Raw genomic sequence first — 17,690 nt, 5'->3', positions numbered from 1 at the left:
ACATACAGACAGCAGCAGTAGTAGAATGGTTTAGTGGTACGTACAGACAGCAGCAGTAGTAGAATGGTTTAGTGGTACGTACAGACAGCAGCAGTAGTAGAATGGTTTAGTGGTACGTACAGACAGCAGCAGTAGTAGAATGGTTTAGTGGTACATACAGACAGCAGCAGTAGTAGAATGGTTTAGTGGTACGTACAGACAGCAGCAGTAGTAGAATGGTTTAGTGGTACGTACAGACAGCAGCAGTAGTAGAATGGTTTAGTGGTACATACAGACAGCAGCAGTAGTAGAATGGTTTAGTGGTACGTACAGACAGCAGCAGTAGTAGAATGGTTTAGTGGTACATACAGACAGCAGCAGTAGTAGAATGGTTTAGTGGTACATACAGACAGCAGCAGTAGTAGAATGGTTTAGTGGTACGTACAGACAGCAGCAGTAGTAGAATGGTTTAGTGGTACATACAGACAGCAGCAGTAGTAGAATGGTTTAGTGGTACGTACAGACAGCAGCAGTAGTAGAATGGTTTAGTGGTACGTACAGACAGCAGCAGTAGTAGAATGGTTTAGTGGTACGTACAGACAGCAGCAGTAGTAGAATGGTTTAGTGGTACATACAGACAGCAGCAGTAGTAGAATGGTTTAGTGGTACGTACAGACAGCAGCAGTAGTAGAATGGTTTAGTGGTACATACAGACAGCAGCAGTAGTAGAATGGTTTAGTGGTACGTACAGACAGCAGCAGTAGTAGAATGGTTTAGTGGTACGTACAGACAGCAGCAGTAGTAGAATGGTTTAGTGGTACATACAGACAGCAGCAGTAGTAGAATGGTTTAGTGGTACGTACAGACAGCAGCAGTAGTAGAATGGTTTAGTGGTACGTACAGACAGCAGCAGTAGTAGAATGGTTTAGTGGTACATACAGACAGCAGCAGTAGTAGAATGGTTTAGTGGTACGTACAGACAGCAGCAGTAGTAGAATGGTTTAGTGGTACGTACAGACAGCAGCAGTAGTAGAATGGTTTAGTGGTACGTACAGACAGCAGCAGTAGTAGAATGGTTTAGTGGTACGTACAGACAGCAGCAGTAGTAGAATGGTTTAGTGGTACATACAGACAGCAGCAGTAGTAGAATGGTTTAGTGGTACGTACAGACAGCAGCAGTAGTAGAATGGTTTAGTGGTACGTACAGACAGCAGCAGTAGTAGAATGGTTTAGTGGTACGTACAGACAGCAGCAGTAGTAGAATGGTTTAGTGGTACGTACAGACAGCAGCAGTAGTAGAATGGTTTAGTGGTACGTACAGACAGCAGCAGTAGTAGAATGGTTTAGTGGTACGTACAGACAGCAGCAGTAGTAGAATGGTTTAGTGGTACGTACAGACAGCAGCAGTAGTAGAATGGTTTAGTGGTACGTACAGACAGCAGCAGTAGTAGAATGGTTTAGTGGTACGTACAGACAGCAGCAGTAGTAGAATGGTTTAGTGGTACGTACAGACAGCACTTGCAGGTTGTGTCCCTGGATGGTCTTGAGCAGGTTGGTGACCCCTCCCTCCAGTCCGCCGTTGATGAACACTCCGTTACTGAAGTGGTACAGGAGGATGGTCCTCAGAGCGTTCACGTCGCCTAATGATGATATCACACAAGAATACAGGAGTTACACAAATATGTATCTCAACAGTGGCTCCCTCTACCACTTACATCTCCTTTTATGAACTGAACTGAAAGAACTGGACAGGTGGAAGGAATGAACTGAAAGAACTGGACAGGTGGAAGGAATGAACTGAAAGAACTGGACAGGTGGAAGGAATGAACTGAAAGAACTGGACAGGTGGAAAGCAGTAAACTCAAAGAACTGGACAGGTGGAAAGCAGTAAACTCAAAGAACTGGACAGGTAGAAAGCAGTAAACTCAAAGAACTGGACAGGTGGAAAGCAGTAAACTCAAAGAACTGGACAGGCGGGAAAGCACTGAATTCTCCAACAGGCATCCTCTACATTGCTGGTTCCTGTCCTATGTTGTAAAGTGGATGAAGAATGAAAGAAGATTACTAACAAGATTGAAGGATGGAAAGAGAGACGGAGTACTAACTGGCCAGCAGGGTGATGTCCCGTTCTGTGAGCCCGTCGAAGGCTTCATCTGTGGGTGCGAACACGGTGTAGGAGCCCTCCTGTTTCAACAGCTCTGTCAGACCTGCGCTCTTCATCAGAGACAGGAAGATGCTACAGACAGATACATAGAGATAGAGAAACCAATCACTCAACCAATCAACGAATCACTCAATAAATCAATAATCCAATCAATCATCAATTAGTTAATCACTCAATCAAATCCTTGAGAGCGCAGAGAGAAACAGTGAGTCTTTAGTTCGATAAGACTTGAAAAACGTTGTCTTAATGGAACATGCAGATAACCATGAAGGAATGAAAATATACCAACAAGATCTTACGGTTTCACGTCGAAATTTGAGGTGTTATGGACAAACGTCTATTTTTGACCTATTTTGACTGAATTCATTCTGCATGTTTTTAGTTTTTTTCCCCTTACATTTGGTTAGCGCAAAATAGGTAATTATTTGACATTTGAAGGACCTTGTCAAACGTCTAATATTGACATGTAAATGATGTGATCTCCTTGGATATACACCTAACAATGTATCACACAAATCTTTCATTGATACCAATAGTCCCGAGTCTCAAGATGATGACCATACTGTCATATTAACACAATGGTTTGGATGTCCTTACTTGAAGCGTCCCTCTGCCATGAGAACCTGGTAGATGGTGGTCTGAGCTGGTTTGATGAGAGACCTCATCAGGTGAAGGGCTCCGTTGCTGCCCTCTTTACTGCCCCGCACCATGCAGGCATTCTCAATACACACAGCCTAGAGATGGAGACACGCACATTAATCAATCAACTCTAACCATCCATCCATCCATCCATCCACCCATCCAATGCATTCAGAGAGAGAGAGAGAGAGAGAGAGAGAGAGAGAGAGAGAGAGAGAGAGAGAGAGAGAGAGAGAGAGAGAGAGAGAGAGAGAGAGAGAGAGAGAGAGAGAGAGAGAGAGAGAGAGAGAGAGAGAGAGAGAGAGAGAGAGAGAGAGAGAGAGAGAGAGAGAGAGAGAGAGAGCGAGAGAGAGAGCGAGAGAGAGAGAGAGAGAGAGAGAGAGAGAGAGAGAGAGAGAGAGAGAGAGAGAGAGAGAGAGAGAGAGAGAGAGAGAGAGAGAGAGAGAGAGAGAGAGAGAGAGAGAGAGAGAGAGAGCGAGAGAGAGAGAGAGAGAGAGAGAATTTTCCATTTCATAGTTCAACTATTTGCACATTGTTACAACACTGTACATAGCCAATAATATAACATTTGAACTGTCTAAATTCTTTTAAAACCTTTGTGAGTTTTCATGTGTTCCACCTCAAACTGTCACAGACAAATCAGATGAGTATCAGACGATGCAACATTGACATTATCCCACCCCTGGTTGGCAACTATTGGCTATAAAAGCCAAACCTAACACAATATCTACCAATACGTTTCCAGCTATATTGTATCTGTCATACGTCAAAGAGCCGTTCATTTAGCTCACTAATTTGCATTGTTTTACTATTGCGATTCTCGACTACAGGACTAGTAAAGGCCCAGTGGTCCTCTAATACAGGACTAGTAAAGGCCCAGTGATCTTCTAATACAGGACTAGTAAAGGTCCAGCGGTCCTCTAATACAGGACTAGTAAAGGCCCAGTGGTCCTCTAATACAGGACTAGTAAAGGCACAGTGGTCTTCTAATACAGGACTAGTAAAGGCCCAGTGGTCCTCTAATACAGGACTAGTAAAGGCCTAGTGGTCCTCTAATACAGGACTAGTAAAGGCCCAGTGGTCCTCTAATACAGGACTAGTAAAGGCCTAGTGGTCCTCTAATACAGGACTAGTAAAGGCCCAGTGGTCCTCTAATACAGGACTAGTAAAGGCCCAGTGGTCCTCTAATACAGGACTAGTAAAGGCCCAGTGGTCCTCTAATACAGGACTAGTAAAGGCCCAGTGGTCCTCTAATACAGGACTAGTAAAGGCCCAGTGGTCCTCTAATACAGGACTAGTAAAGGCCCAGTGGTCCTCTAATACAGGACTAGTAAAGGCCCAGTGGTCCTCTAATACAGGACTAGTAAAGGCCCAGTGGTCCTCTAATACAGGACTAGTAAAGGTCCAGTGGTCCTCTAATACAGGACTAGTAAAGGCCCAGTGGTCCTCTAATACAGGACTAGTAAAGGCCCAGTGGTCCTCTAATACAGGACTAGTAAAGGCCCAGTGGTCCTCTAATACAGGACTAGTAAAGGCCCAGTGGTCCTCTAATACAGGACTAGTAAAGGTCCAGTGGTCCTCTAATACAGGACTAGTAAAGGCCCAGTGGACCTCTAATACAGGACTAGTAAAGGCCTAGTGGTCCTCTAATACAGGACTAGTAAAGGCCCAGTGGTCCTCTAATACAGGACTAGTAAAGGCCTAGTGGTCCTCTAATACAGGACTAGTAAAGGCCCAGTGGTCCTCTAATACAGGACTAGTAAAGGCCCAGTGGTCCTCTAATACAGGACTAGTAAAGGCCCAGTGGTCCTCTAATACAGGACTAGTAAAGGCCCAGTGGTCCTCTAATACAGGACTAGTAAAGGCCCAGTGGTCCTCTAATACAGGACTAGTAAAGGCCCAGTGGTCCTCTAATACAGGACTAGTAAAGGCCCAGTGGTCCTCTAATACAGGACTAGTAAAGGTCCAGTGGTCCTCTAATACAGGACTAGTAAAGGCCCAGTGGTCCTCTAATACAGGACTAGTAAAGGCCCAGTGGTCCTCTAATACAGGACTAGTAAAGGCCCAGTGGTCCTCTAAAACAGGACTAGTAAAAGCCCAGTGGTCCTCTAATACAGGACTAGTAAAGGCCCAGTGGTCCTCTAATACAGGACTAGTAAAGGCCCAGTGGACCTCTAATACAGGACTAGTAAAGGCCCAGTGGTCCTCTAATACAGGACTAGTAAAGGCCCAGTGGTCCTCTAATACAGGACTAGTAAAGGCCCAGTGGTCCTCTAATACAGGACTAGTAAAGGCCCAGTGGTCCTCTAATACAGGACTAGTAAAGGCCCAGTGGTCCTCTAATACAGGACTAGTAAAGGCCCAGTGGTCCTCTAATACAGGACTAGTAATGGCCCAGTGGTCTTCTAATACAGGACTAGTAAAGGCCCAGTGGTCCTCTAATACAGGACTAGTAAAGGCCCAGTGGTCCTCTAATACAGGACTAGTAAAGGTCCAGTGCTCCTCTAATACAGGACTAGTAAAGGCCCAGTGGTCCTCTAATACAGGACTAGTAAAGGTCCAGCGGTCCTCTAATACAGGACTAGTAAAGGTCCAGCGGTTCTCTAATACAGGACTAGTAAAGGTCCAGCGGTCCTCTAATACAGGACTAGTAAAGGTCCAGTGGTCCTCTAATACAGGACTAGTAAAGGCCCAGTGGTCCTCTAATACAGGACTAGTAAAGGGCCTAGTGGTCCTCTAATACAGGACTAGTAAAGGCCCAGTGGTCCTCTAATACAGGACTAGTAAAGGCCCAGTGGTCCTCTAATACAGGACTAGTAAAGGCCCAGTGGTCTTCTAATACAGGACTAGTAATTGCCCAGTGGTCCTCTAATACAGGACTAGTAAAGGCCCAGTGGTCCTCTAATACAGGACTAGTAAAGGCCCAGTGGTCCTCTAATACAGGACTAGTAAAGGCCCAGTGGTCCTCTAATACAGGACTAGTAAAGGCCCAGTGGTCCTCTAATACAGGACTAGTAAAGGCCCAGTGGTCTTCTAATACAGGACTAGTAAAGGCCCAGTGGTCCTCTAATAAAGGACTAGTAAAGGCCCAGTGGTCCTCTAATACAGGACTAGTAAAGGCCCAGTGGTCTTCTAATACAGGACTAGTAAAGGCCCAGTGGTCCTCTAATAAAGGACTAGTAAAGGCCCAGTGGTCTTCTAATACAGGACTAGTAAAGGCCCAGTGGTCCTCTAATACAGGACTAGTAAAGGCCCAGCGGTCCTCTAATAAAGGACTAGTAAAGGTCCAGCGGTCCTCTAATACAGGACTAGTAAAGGTCCAGTGGTCCTCTAATACAGGACTAGTAAAGGCCCAGCGGTCCTCTAATACAGGACTAGTAAAGGTCCAGCGGTCCTCTAATACAAGACTAGTAAAGGTCCAGTGGTCCTCTAATACAGGACTAGTAAAGGCCCAGTGGTCCTCTAATACAGGACTAGTAAAGGCCCAGTGGTCTTTTAATACAGGACTAGTAAAGGCCCAGTGGTCCTCTAATACAGGACTAGTAAAGGCCCAGTGGTCTTCTAATACAGGACTAGTAAAGGCCCAGTGGTCCTCTAATACAGGACTAGTAAAGGCCCAGTGGTCTTCTAATACAGGACTAGTAAAGGCCCAGTGGTCCTCTAATACAGGACTAGTAAAGGCCCAGTGGTCCTCTAATACAGGACTAGTAAAGGCCCAGTGGTCTTCTAATACAGGACTAGTAAAGGCCCAGTGGTCCTCTAATACAGGACTAGTAAAGGCCCAGTGGTCCTCTAATACAGGACTAGTAAAGGCCCAGTGATCTTCTAATACAGGACTAGTAAAGGTCCAGCGGTCCTCTAATACAGGACTAGTAAAGGCCCAGTGGTCCTCTAATACAGGACTAGTAAAGGCCCAGTGGTCCTCTAATACAGGACTAGTAAAGGCCCAGTGGTCCTCTAATACAGGACTAGTAAAGGCCCAGTGGTCCTCTAATACAGGACTAGTAAAGGCCCAGTGGTCCTCTAATACAGGACTAGTAAAGGCACAGTGGTCCTCTAATACAGGACTAGTAAAGGCCCAGTGGTCCTCTAATACAAGACTAGTAAAGGCCCAGTGGTCCTCTAATACAGGACTAGTAAAGGCCCAGTGGTCCTCTAATACAGGACTAGTAAAGGCCCAGTGGTCCTCTAATACAGGACTAGTAATGGCCCAGTGGTCCTCTAATACAGGACTAGTAAAGGTCCAGCGGTCCTCTAATACAGGACTAGTAAAGGTCCAGCGGTTCTCTAATACAGGACTAGTAAAGGCCCAGTGGTCCTCTAATACAGGACTAGTAAAGGCCCAGTGGTCCTCTAATACAGGACTAGTAAAGGTCCAGCGGTCCTCTAATACAGGACTAGTAAAGGTCCAGTGGTCCTCTAATACAGGACTAGTAAAGGCCCAGTGGTCCTCTAATACAGGACTAGTAAAGGCACAGTGGTCCTCTAATACAGGACTAGTAAAGGCCCAGTGGTCCTCTAATACAGGACTAGTAAAGGCCCAGTGGTCTTCTAATACAGGACTAGTAAAGGCCCAGTGGTCCTCTAATACAGGACTAGTAAAGGCCCAGTGGTCCTCTAATACAGGACTAGTAAAGGCCCAGTGGTCTTCTAATACAGGACTAGTAAAGGCCCAGTGGTCCTCTAATACAGGACTAGTAAAGGCCCAGTGGTCTTCTAATACAGGACTAGTAAAGGCCCAGTGGTCCTCTAATACAGGACTAGTAAAGGCCTAGTGGTCCTCTAATACAGGACTAGTAAAGGCCCAGTGGTCCTCTAATACAGGACTAGTAAAGGCCCAGTGGTCCTCTAATACAGGACTAGTAAAGGCCCAGTGGTCCTCTAATACAGGACTAGTAAAGGCCCAGTGGTCCTCTAATACAGGACTAGTAAAGGCCCAGTGATCTTCTAATACAGGACTAGTAAAGGCCCAGTGGTCCTCTAATACAGGACTAGTAAAGGCCCAGCGGACCTCTAATACAGGACTAGTAAAGGCCCAGTGGACCTCTAATACAGGACTAGTAAAGGCCCAGTGGTCCTCTAATACAGGACTAGTAAAGGCCCAGTGGTCCTCTAATACAGGACTAGTAATGGCCCAGTGGTCCTCTAATACAGGACTAGTAAAGGCCCAGCGGACCTCTAATACAGGACTAGTAAAGGCCCAGTGGTCCTCTAATACAGGACTAGTAAAGGCCCAGTGGTCCTCTAATACAGGACTAGTAAAGGCCTAGTGCACTACTTTCATGAGACCAGTTTTTTTAAATTATTTTTTTATTTGTATGAATATTGTTTTTTAATTGTGCAGCAGCAGCATCATCATCAGCACCCCTACTCCCTGAGACTATGGACATAGTCTCAGGGACAACATATTTTGTTGTTTCTCAATGAACAACATATTTTGTTGTTTCTCAATGAACAATTGTAATTTGAGAGTGAAAAACCCCCCCAAAAAAATGAAAACCAGGAAAAAGAAATCTGAGAATACATAATGATAGGAACATGTAAAACATAATTTTGGAAAAAAGTCCTTATTTTATATGGTCCTTCTTAAAGTTGTTTATTAACCATTATTTTATCAGGTATGTTGACAGACAAAGTGCACTACTTCCTCTAGTACACTAAGGACCAGGGAAGATTTGACAACATAGTACAGTACTTTCTCTTGTACACTAAGGACCAGGGGAAGAGTTGAAGGGGAGAACAGAAGAGAAGAATTAGCCTTTTTGAAAGCTATAGAAATTAATTTTAGCTCGCGAACATGCTTCATTTTTTAAAGTAGCTCTCATGCAAGAAAAGGTTGGAGACCCCTAGTCTACTGCGTGTGTAAGGGAGCCAGTGCCAGGGAGCCAGTGCCAGGGAGCCAGCGCCATGGAGTCAGTGCCAGGGAGTCATTGCCAGGGAACCAGTGCAAGGGAGTCAGTGCCAGGGAGCCAGTGCCAGGGAGTCAGTGCCAGGGAACCAGTGCCAGGGAGTCAGTGCCAAGGAGTCAGTGCCAGGGAGTCAGTGCCAGGGAGTCAGTGCCAGGGAGCCAGTGACAGGGAACCAGTGCCAGGGAGTCAGTGCCAGGAAGCCAGCGCCAGGGAGTCAGTGCCAGGGAACCAGTGCCAGGGAGTCAGTGCCAGGGAACCAGTGCCAGGGAACCAGTGCCAGGGAGCCAGTGCCAGGGAGCCAGTGCCAGGGAACCAGTGCAAGGGAGTCAGTGCCAGGGAGTCAGTGCCAGGGAGCCAGTGCGAGGGAACCAGTGCCAGGGAACCAGTGCCAGGGAGTCAGTGCCAGGGAGCCAGTGCCAGGGAGCCAGTGCGAGGGAACCAGTGCCAGGGAGTCAGTGCCAGGGAGCCAGTGCCAGGGAGCCAGTGCCAGGGAACCAGTGCCAGGGAGCCAGTGCCAGGGAGCCAGTGCCAGGGAGCCAGTGCCAGGGAGTCAGTGCCAGGGAGTCAGTGCAAAACAATTAAGATAAAGATTAAATAATAACGCGAGTCAATGTAAATAGTCCGGGTGGCCATTTGATGAACTGTTCAGCAGTCTTATGGCTTGGGGGTAGAAGCTGTTCAGCAGTCTGATGGCTTGGGGGTAGAAGCTGTTCAGCAGTCTGATGGCTTGGGGGTAGAAGCTGTTCAGCAGTCTGATGGCTTGGGGGTAGAAGCTGTTCAGCAGTCTGATGGCTTGGGGGTAGAAGCTGTTCAGCAGTCTGATGGCTTGGGGGTAGAAGCTGTTCAGCAGTCTGATGGTTTGGGGGTAGAAGCTGTTCAGCAGTCTGATGGCTTGGGGGTAGAAGCTGTTCAGCAGTCTGATGGCTTGGGGTAGAAGCTGTTCAGCAGTCTGATGGCTTGGGGGTAGAAGCTGTTCAGCAGTCTGATGGCTTGGGGGTAGAAGCTGTTCAGCAGTCTGATGGCTTGGGGGTAGAAGCTGTTCAGCAGTCTGATGGTTTGGGGGTAGAAGCTGTTCAGCAGTCTTATTGCTTGGGGGTAGAAGCTGTTCAGCAGTCTGATGGCTTGGGGGTAGAAGCTGTTCAGCAGTCTGATGGTTTGGGGGTAGAAGCTGTTCAGCAGTCTTATGGCTTGGGGTAGAAGCTGTTCAGCAGTCTGATGGCTTGGGGGTAGAAGCTGTTCAGCAGTCTTATGGCTTGGGGGTAGAAGCTGTTCAGCAGTCTTATGGCTGGGGGTAGAAGCTGTTCAGCAGTCTGATGGCTTGGGGGTAGAAGCTGTTCAGTAGTCTGATGGCTTGGGGGTAGAAGCTGTTCAGCAGTCTGATGGCTTGGAGGGAGAAGCTGTTCAGCAGTCTGATGGCTTGGGGGTAGAAGCTGTTCAGCAGTCTGATGGCTTGGGGGTAGAAGCTGTTCAGTAGTCTGATGACTTGGGGGTAGAAGCTGTTCAGCAGTCTGATGGTTTGGGGGTAGAAGCTGTTCAGCAGTCTGATGGCTTGGGGGTAGAAGCTGTTCAGCAGTCTGATGGCTTGGGGGTAGAAGCTGTTCAGCAGTCTGATGGTTTGGGGGTAGAAGCTGTTCAGCAGTCTGATGGCTTAGGGGTAGAAGCTGTTCAGCAGTCTGATGGCTTGGGGGTAGAAGCTGTTCAGCAGTCTGATGGCTTGGGGGTAGAAGCTGTTCAGCAGGCTTATGGCTTGGGGGTAGAAGCTGTTCAGGAGCCTTTTGGTCACAGACTTGGCATTCCGATACCACTTGCCATGCAGTAGCAGAGAGAACAGTCTATGACTTGGGTGGCTGGATATTTGACAACTTCTGGGGCTTTCCTCTGACACTGCCTGGCATAGAGGTCCTGGATGGCAGGGAGTTCGGCCCTAGTAATGTACTTGGTTGGACACACTACTCTCTGTAGCTCCTTGACACCGGATACCAAGCAGTTGCCATACCAGGCGGTGATGCAGCCAGTCAGGATGCTCTCGATGGTGCAGCTGTATAACATTTTGAAGATCTGAGGGCACATGCTGAATCTTTTCAGCCTCCCGAGTGGGAAGAGGCGTTGTCGTGCCCTCTTCACGACTGTGTTGGAGTGTTTGGAGCATGATAGGTCCTTAGTGATGTGGACACCGAGGAAATTGAAGCCCTCGACCCGCTCCACTACAGCTCTGTTGATGTGAATGGTGCGTGTTCGTCCCTCCGTTTCCTGTAGTACACGATCAGCTCCTCTGTCTTGCCCACGTTGAGGCAGAGGTTGTTGTCCTGGCACCACACTGCCACGTCTCTGACTTTCTCCCTGTTTGCTGTCTCATCGTCCTCTGTGATCAGGCCTACCACCGGCGTGTTGAAGTCGTACGTGGCCATGAATGTGTGGGTGAACAGGGTCTGAGGGTCAGCGTGGCGGATGTGTTGTTGCCTACTCTCACTACCTGGCGGCGGCCTGTCAGGAAGTCCAGTATCCAGTTGCAGAGGAAGGTGTTCAGTCCCAGGGTCCTTAGCTTAGTGATGAACTTGGAGGGCACTATTGTGTTGAATTCTGAGCTGTAGTCAATGAATAGCATTCTCACATAGGTGTTCCTTTTGTCCAGGTGGGAAAGGGCAGTGTGGAGAACGATTGAGATTGTGTCATCTGTGAATCTGTTGGGCGGTATGCGAATTGGAGTGGATCTAGGGTTTCTGGGATAATGGTGTTGATGTGAGCCATGACCAGTCTTTCAAAGCATTCATGGCTGCAGACGTGAGTGCTACAGGTCGGTAGTTGTTTAGACATATTACCTTGGCATTCTTAGGCAGGGATATGGTGGTTTGCTTGAAACATGTAGGTATTACAGAATGGGACAGAGAGAGGTTGAAAATGTCAGTGAAGACACTGGCCAGCTGGTCAGTGAATGCTGAGTAACCATCCTGGTAATCTGACTGGCCCTGCGGCCTTGTGAATGTTGACCTGTTTAAAGGTCTCACTCACATCATCTAAGGAGAGCATGATCATACAGTCATCTGGAACAGCTGGTGCTCTCATGTATGGTTCAGTGTTGTTTGTCTTGAAGTGAGCATAGATGGCATTTAGCTCGTCTGGTAGGCTCGCGTCACTGGGCAGCCCGCGGCTGGGTTTCTCTTTGTAATCCGTAGTAGTCTGCAAGCCGGTGTCGGTGTAGTAAGATTCGATCTAAGTACTGTTTTAACGCATTGCCTGTTTAATGCTTCGTCGGAGGCCGTAGATGGATTTCTTATGAGCGTCCGGATTAGTGTCCTGCTCCTTGAAAGCGGCAGCTCTAGCCTTTAGCTCAGGGCGGATGTTGCCTTTAATCCATGTCTTCTGATTGGGATATGTACGTACGGTCACTGATGAGGATGACGTCGTCGATGCACTTAGTAATGAAGCCGGTGACTGATGTGGTAAACCGCTCAATATTATCGGATGAATGCCAGAACATATTCCAGTCTGTGCTAGTGAACCAAACCAGTCCTGTAGCTTAGCATCCGCTTCATTGGACCACGTCCGTGTAGAGCACGTCACTGGTACTTCCTGTTTGAAATGTTGCTTGTAAGCAGGAGTCAGGAGGATAGAGTTATGGTCCGATTTGCCAAATGGAGGGCGAAGGAGAGCTTTGTACGCGTCTCTGTGTGGAGTAAAGGTGATCTAGAGGTTTTATCCCTCTAGTTGCACATTTAACATGCTGGTAGAAATTAGGTAAAACGGATTTCCTGCATTAAAATCACCGGCCACTAGGAGCGCCGCCTCTGGATAAGCATTTTCTTGTTTGCTTATGGCCTTATACAGTTTGTTGAGTACCTTCTTAGTGCATCAGTTTGTAAATAGACGGCTATGAAAAATACAGATGAAGACTCTCTTGGTAAATAGACGGCTATGGAAAATACAGATGAAGACTCTCTTGGTAAATAGACGGCTATGGAAAATACAGATGAAGACTCTCTTGGTAAATAGCACGGTCAACAGCTTATTATGAGGTACTCTAACTCAGGAGAGCAGAACCTCCAGACTTCCTTAATATTAGAGATTGGGCACCAGCTGTTGATAAGAAAGAGACACACACCTCCCACTGATCTTATTGGAATGTACCACACACATACACACAACCCTCCCTTCCACACACACACACACACACACACACACACACACACACACACACACACACACACACACACACACACACACACACACACACACACACACCCTCCACACACACACACCCCCACACACACACACACCCTCCACACACACACCCCCACTCACACACACACACACCCTCCACACACACACACACACACACACACACACACACACACACACACCCTCCACACACACACACACACACACACACACACACACACACACACACACACACACACACACACACACACACACACACACACACACACACACACCCCCACTCACAGTGCGGTAGATGAAGACCCGTAGTTGTTTTCCAGCGATGGTCTCCAACAGCTGTCCGTTGTAGAGTTCACTCAGTTTGTGTTTTTGCTTCAGAATGTGGTTCTCCAAGATCACCTTCAACAGGCTCTGGTCTAAAGACATCACCTCATCTGCAACACAAGGGACATACACAGGAGAGTTAAACCAGATACTACAGATGCCGTATCTTCATTTGATCCAGTTTCACACAGCAGTAATTAATCCTACAGCAACAGGAAATGTGAATGATTACAACTAGTGGGAAAAAAAATTGTAGGGGGTTGATACATTTTTCTTTTGTTCAAATCCAGTCAGACATTTTAAAGTGGAAATTACAAACTTTAGAAGCCTTTTATAAACCTTAAATAAACTACAAGTTTTGCATTTAATACTGTGCTGGAAAATTCCTGCAACAACAGGATGATCAAATTAAGATACAGCATCTGCTTGTTGGTTCCAGAGTTCCTATAGTCCATTTCCATTGTGTTGTCCTAGGCCATAATAACAGGGTTTATCCAGTATCTCGAGTCTAGACCAAGTGCTTAAGTTCCAGGCTGCAGTTCCTGGGTTATTGGGCTTTAAGCACTAGTCGAAAAGGTGTTGTTATGTGCTATGTAGGTTGAGGGGAGCCAATAGAACGTACCCACCAGAGAAAGTTGGGTTGAGGGGAGCCAATAGAACGTACCCACCAGAGAAAGTTGGGTTGAGGGAGCCAATAGAACGTACCCACCAGAGAAAGTTGGGTTGAGGGAGCCAATAGAACGTACCCACCAGAGAAAGTTGGGTTGAGGGAGCCAATAGAACGTACCCACCAGAGAAAGTTGGGTTGAGGGAGCCAATAGAACGTACCCACCAGAGAAAGTTGGGTTGAGGGAGCCAATAGAACGTACCCACCAGAGAAAGTTGGGTTGAGGGAGCCAATAGAACGTACCCACCAGAGAAAGTTGGGTTGAGGGAGCCAATAGAATGTACCCACCAGAGAAAGTTGGGTTGAGGGAGCCAATAGAACGTACCCACCAGAGAAAGTTGGGTTGAGGGAGCCAATAGAACGTACCCACCAGAGAAAGTTGGGTTGAGGGAGCCAATAGAATGTACCCACCAGAGAAAGTTGGGTTGAGGGAGCCAATAGAATGTACCCACCAGAGAAAGTTGGGTTGAGGGAGCCAATAGAATGTACTCACCAGAGAAAGCTGGGTTGAGGGGAGCCAATAGAGTGTACTCTGTCTCTGGCTTCATTGCAGCTGATAGGCCGAGCTCTGACACCATGTCTCTGAAGGTGCTCTGGGATTCACCAACCAGCTCCATCACCTCCTTGGCTTAGAGAGGAAACAACACAATAACATCAGATAACAACAATAATAATAATAACATCAACAATAACAACAACGACAACACACATCATAATATCTACATACAAGGCACCACCACAAGCCCTATAGTGTGCCAAGCATTTTAGCCCAGTCTGAAATTAACCATAAACACTTTTTTCCGAAATAAATCTAATTCAATCAAATGTCTTTATAAAGCCCTTTTTTACATCAGTCGATGTCACAAAGTGATAAACATGTACAGTAGACCTGAATAACATCAGATGGTTCTAGAAACTCAATTTAGAATACCGGGGAACTGAGTGAAACCATGGTGATCCAATCAGATTCAAGAGAAAGGACTCCTGGTGCAGCCAGAAGAAGACTGGCCACCCCACACCCCGCCTTCTACGGAGAATTTCCTAGCCACTGTGATTCTGCCTCTGCTTTTTACTTTCTCTGTGGCGGTTCTAGGCTGGGTATCTGTAAGTTGTGTCAACGGATGTCGTGGAAATTCACCGCTAAGGACTCAAAGTCAAAGTAAATGAAGCAATCTTTATTAACACACGCAGGAGACGTTCACAAACTCAAAACAAGCCAGATGAAACTCTGAAGGGGGAGGAGGTTCTCTTTCAGTCCCTTTAAACTGCTATACAAACAAGTCATATAAAACACGGTTGGTTCTTGTACGTGACTTGACTGATACCACACCAGGCATCTTACCTTGAGAGATACTGTATCACTCCGTCTAGTTCCCAGAGCAATGTTCTGGGCGTACTGACAAATTGCTTAGGAGTGAACGTGTGGTTTACTCCTTTGTGCAGTCAACCCACAATACAATATATTTGATTGATTGATTGATTGAGTTAGGGGTTGGATTTTGGATTGGGGGAATATGTTGAATCCCTTGCAGTTTCTTACCCGGAGGACTTCTACGTTACGCGAAAGGTTATCGTCGTGGGAACGAGACTTACCTGAGTCAGGTATGAGGACCCGGTCGATGAGGTGGATGACTCCGTTGGTGGTGACAATGTCTTTCTTCAGGACCATCTTGATACCGTTGACCGTCAGGCTGTCTCCGTCACAGCCGATCTCAACGGTGCTTCCCTCTGCCGTCTCGTGCACGGAGCCTGCCAAGATGGCCTCAGAGCACTGCACACTGTTCAACAGGTGGTAGTTGACCAGGGCTACGGGAGAGAGAGGGCGAGAGAGAGGTAAGGAAAGAGAGAGGGAAACAGGGAAACGTGTTAGATCACCTATACAACAGAAGTGAGCACGGAGGTTGACTGTGATAGGTCATCAAGGCTGGGGAACGGGACAGAGAAGGATATGGAAACTTTGGTTTATGGAACACAGACACTCCAGGGACGTTGATGACTGGTGTTTTATCAGATATGAAAAAATGTGAAACCCGCACACTGCGCTTGCTAGTATCACTGCTCTTTATTAAGCTTTACGTATCGGCCTTGGAAATAGAGCTCATCTCTTCCATTTTGAGAGTTACTTGGCAATGGAAAGTGTTTTGGAAACTTCAGAATCTGATCTTTCTGATACTATAGTATACTATACTATATTTTAGAAGTCAAAATGTCTTGCCTGCTTTTGACTCTGTAGGAGGATTTGAAAAATTATTTTTTTTGTGGGGGGGGGGAGAATGACATATTTATAAAACTAATTCTGCTTGTGATATTAATAATTTGAACAATATACATATATATAAATATACTATAATACAACTACTACTACTACTACTACTACCACTACCACTACCACTACCACTACCACTACCACTACTACTAATTTGAACAATATACATGTGTGTTAAACACTTATTTAGGAAAAAGTCAAGGACGGAGGGGGATATTACTTTAAAAATGGCAGAGATATTTCAATTTGAAATGCATTTTGAGTCAAAATGACTCACTCTGTCTTTCTAGTGTTAAAGAAAACAACCCATCTAACTGGCCCAATGCCTGCAACCCAGCAGCAGGGTCAACCTAACAACCCAGCAGCAGGGTCAACCTAACAACCCAGCAGCAGGGTCAACCAAACAACCCAGCAGCAGGGTCAACCTAACAACCCAGCAGCAGGGTCAACCAAACAACCCAGCAGCAGGGTCAACCTAACAACCCAGCAGCAGGGTCAACCTAATAACCCAGCAGCAGGGTCGACCAAACAATCCAGCAGCAGGGTCAACCTAACAACCCAGCAGCAGGGTCGACCTAACAACCCAGCAGCAGGGTCAACCTAACAACCCAGCAGCAGGGTCAACCTAACAACCCAGCAGCAGGGTCAACCTAACAACCCAGCAGCAGGGTCAACCAAACGACCCAGCAGTAGGGTCAACCTAACAACCCAGCAGCAGGGTCAACCTAACAACCCAGCAGCAGGGTCAACCTAACAACCCAGCAGCAGGGTCAACCAAACAACCCAGCAGCAGGGTCAACCAAACAACCCAGCAGCAGGGTCAACCAAACAACCCAGCAGCAGGGTCAACCAAACAACCCAGCAGCAGGGTCGACCAAACAACCCAGCAGCAGGGTCGACCAAACAACCCAGCAGCAGGGTCAACCTAACAACCCAGCAGCAGGGTCAACCTAACAACCCAGCAGCAGGGTCAACCTAACAACCCAGCAGCAGGGTCAACCTAACAACCCAGCAGCAGGGTCAACCTAACAACCCAGCAGTAGGGTCAACCTAACAACCCAGCAGCAGGGTCAACCTAACAACCCAGCAGCAGGGTCAACCTAACAACCCAGCAGCAGGGTCAACCTAACAACCCAGCAGCAGGGTCAACCTAACAACCCAGCAGCAGGGTCAACCAAACAACCCAGCAGCAGGGTCAACCTAACAACCCAGCAGCAGGGTCAACCTAACAACCCAGCAGCAGGGTCAACCAAACAACCCAACTAAGTGACCCGATGCCTGCAACCCAGCAGCAGGGTCGACCAAACAACCCAGCAGCAGGGTCAACCAAACAACCCAGCAGCAGGGTCAACCTAACAACCCAGCAGCAGGGTCAACCTAACAACCCAGCAGCAGGGTCAACCTAACAACCCAGCAGCAGGGTCAACCTAACAACCCAGCAGCAGGGTCAACCTAACAACCCAGCAGCAGGGTCCATTCCATTCCATTCCAATCAACCCTATGGTGTCCTGTCTACCTCGAGGGCTGATTCCATTCCAATCAACCCTATGGTGGCCTGTCTACCTC

At 47.3% G+C, this 17,690-nt stretch overlaps 1 protein-coding gene across 2 annotated transcripts in view; it reads right to left on the bottom strand.

Moving 5' to 3' along the window:
• The window catches only part of LOC120056820 (periostin-like), an 82,839-nt gene that overhangs the window by 36,714 nt on the left and 28,435 nt on the right, over nucleotides 1-17,690 (bottom strand). For both annotated transcript variants that reach the window (XM_039005043.1, XM_039005042.1), the window contains exons 8-13: nucleotides 15,452-15,664; nucleotides 14,352-14,486; nucleotides 13,153-13,301; nucleotides 2,741-2,877; nucleotides 2,085-2,215; nucleotides 1,489-1,619 (exon numbers count right to left, since the gene is read on the bottom strand). In XM_039005043.1, the coding sequence (XP_038860971.1) occupies nucleotides 1,489-1,619; nucleotides 2,085-2,215; nucleotides 2,741-2,877; nucleotides 13,153-13,301; nucleotides 14,352-14,486; nucleotides 15,452-15,664 (896 nt within the window). The remainder of the gene's footprint in view (nucleotides 1-1,488; nucleotides 1,620-2,084; nucleotides 2,216-2,740; nucleotides 2,878-13,152; nucleotides 13,302-14,351; nucleotides 14,487-15,451; nucleotides 15,665-17,690) is intronic.

The sequence above is a fragment of the Salvelinus namaycush genome, chromosome 12 (assembly GCF_016432855.1).
Source record: "Salvelinus namaycush isolate Seneca chromosome 12, SaNama_1.0, whole genome shotgun sequence".
In the NCBI taxonomy this organism is placed as follows: domain Eukaryota; kingdom Metazoa; phylum Chordata; class Actinopteri; order Salmoniformes; family Salmonidae; genus Salvelinus; species Salvelinus namaycush.
Note: the sequence above shows the minus strand (reverse complement) of the source record. Positions and strands in the feature narration are given on the sequence as shown.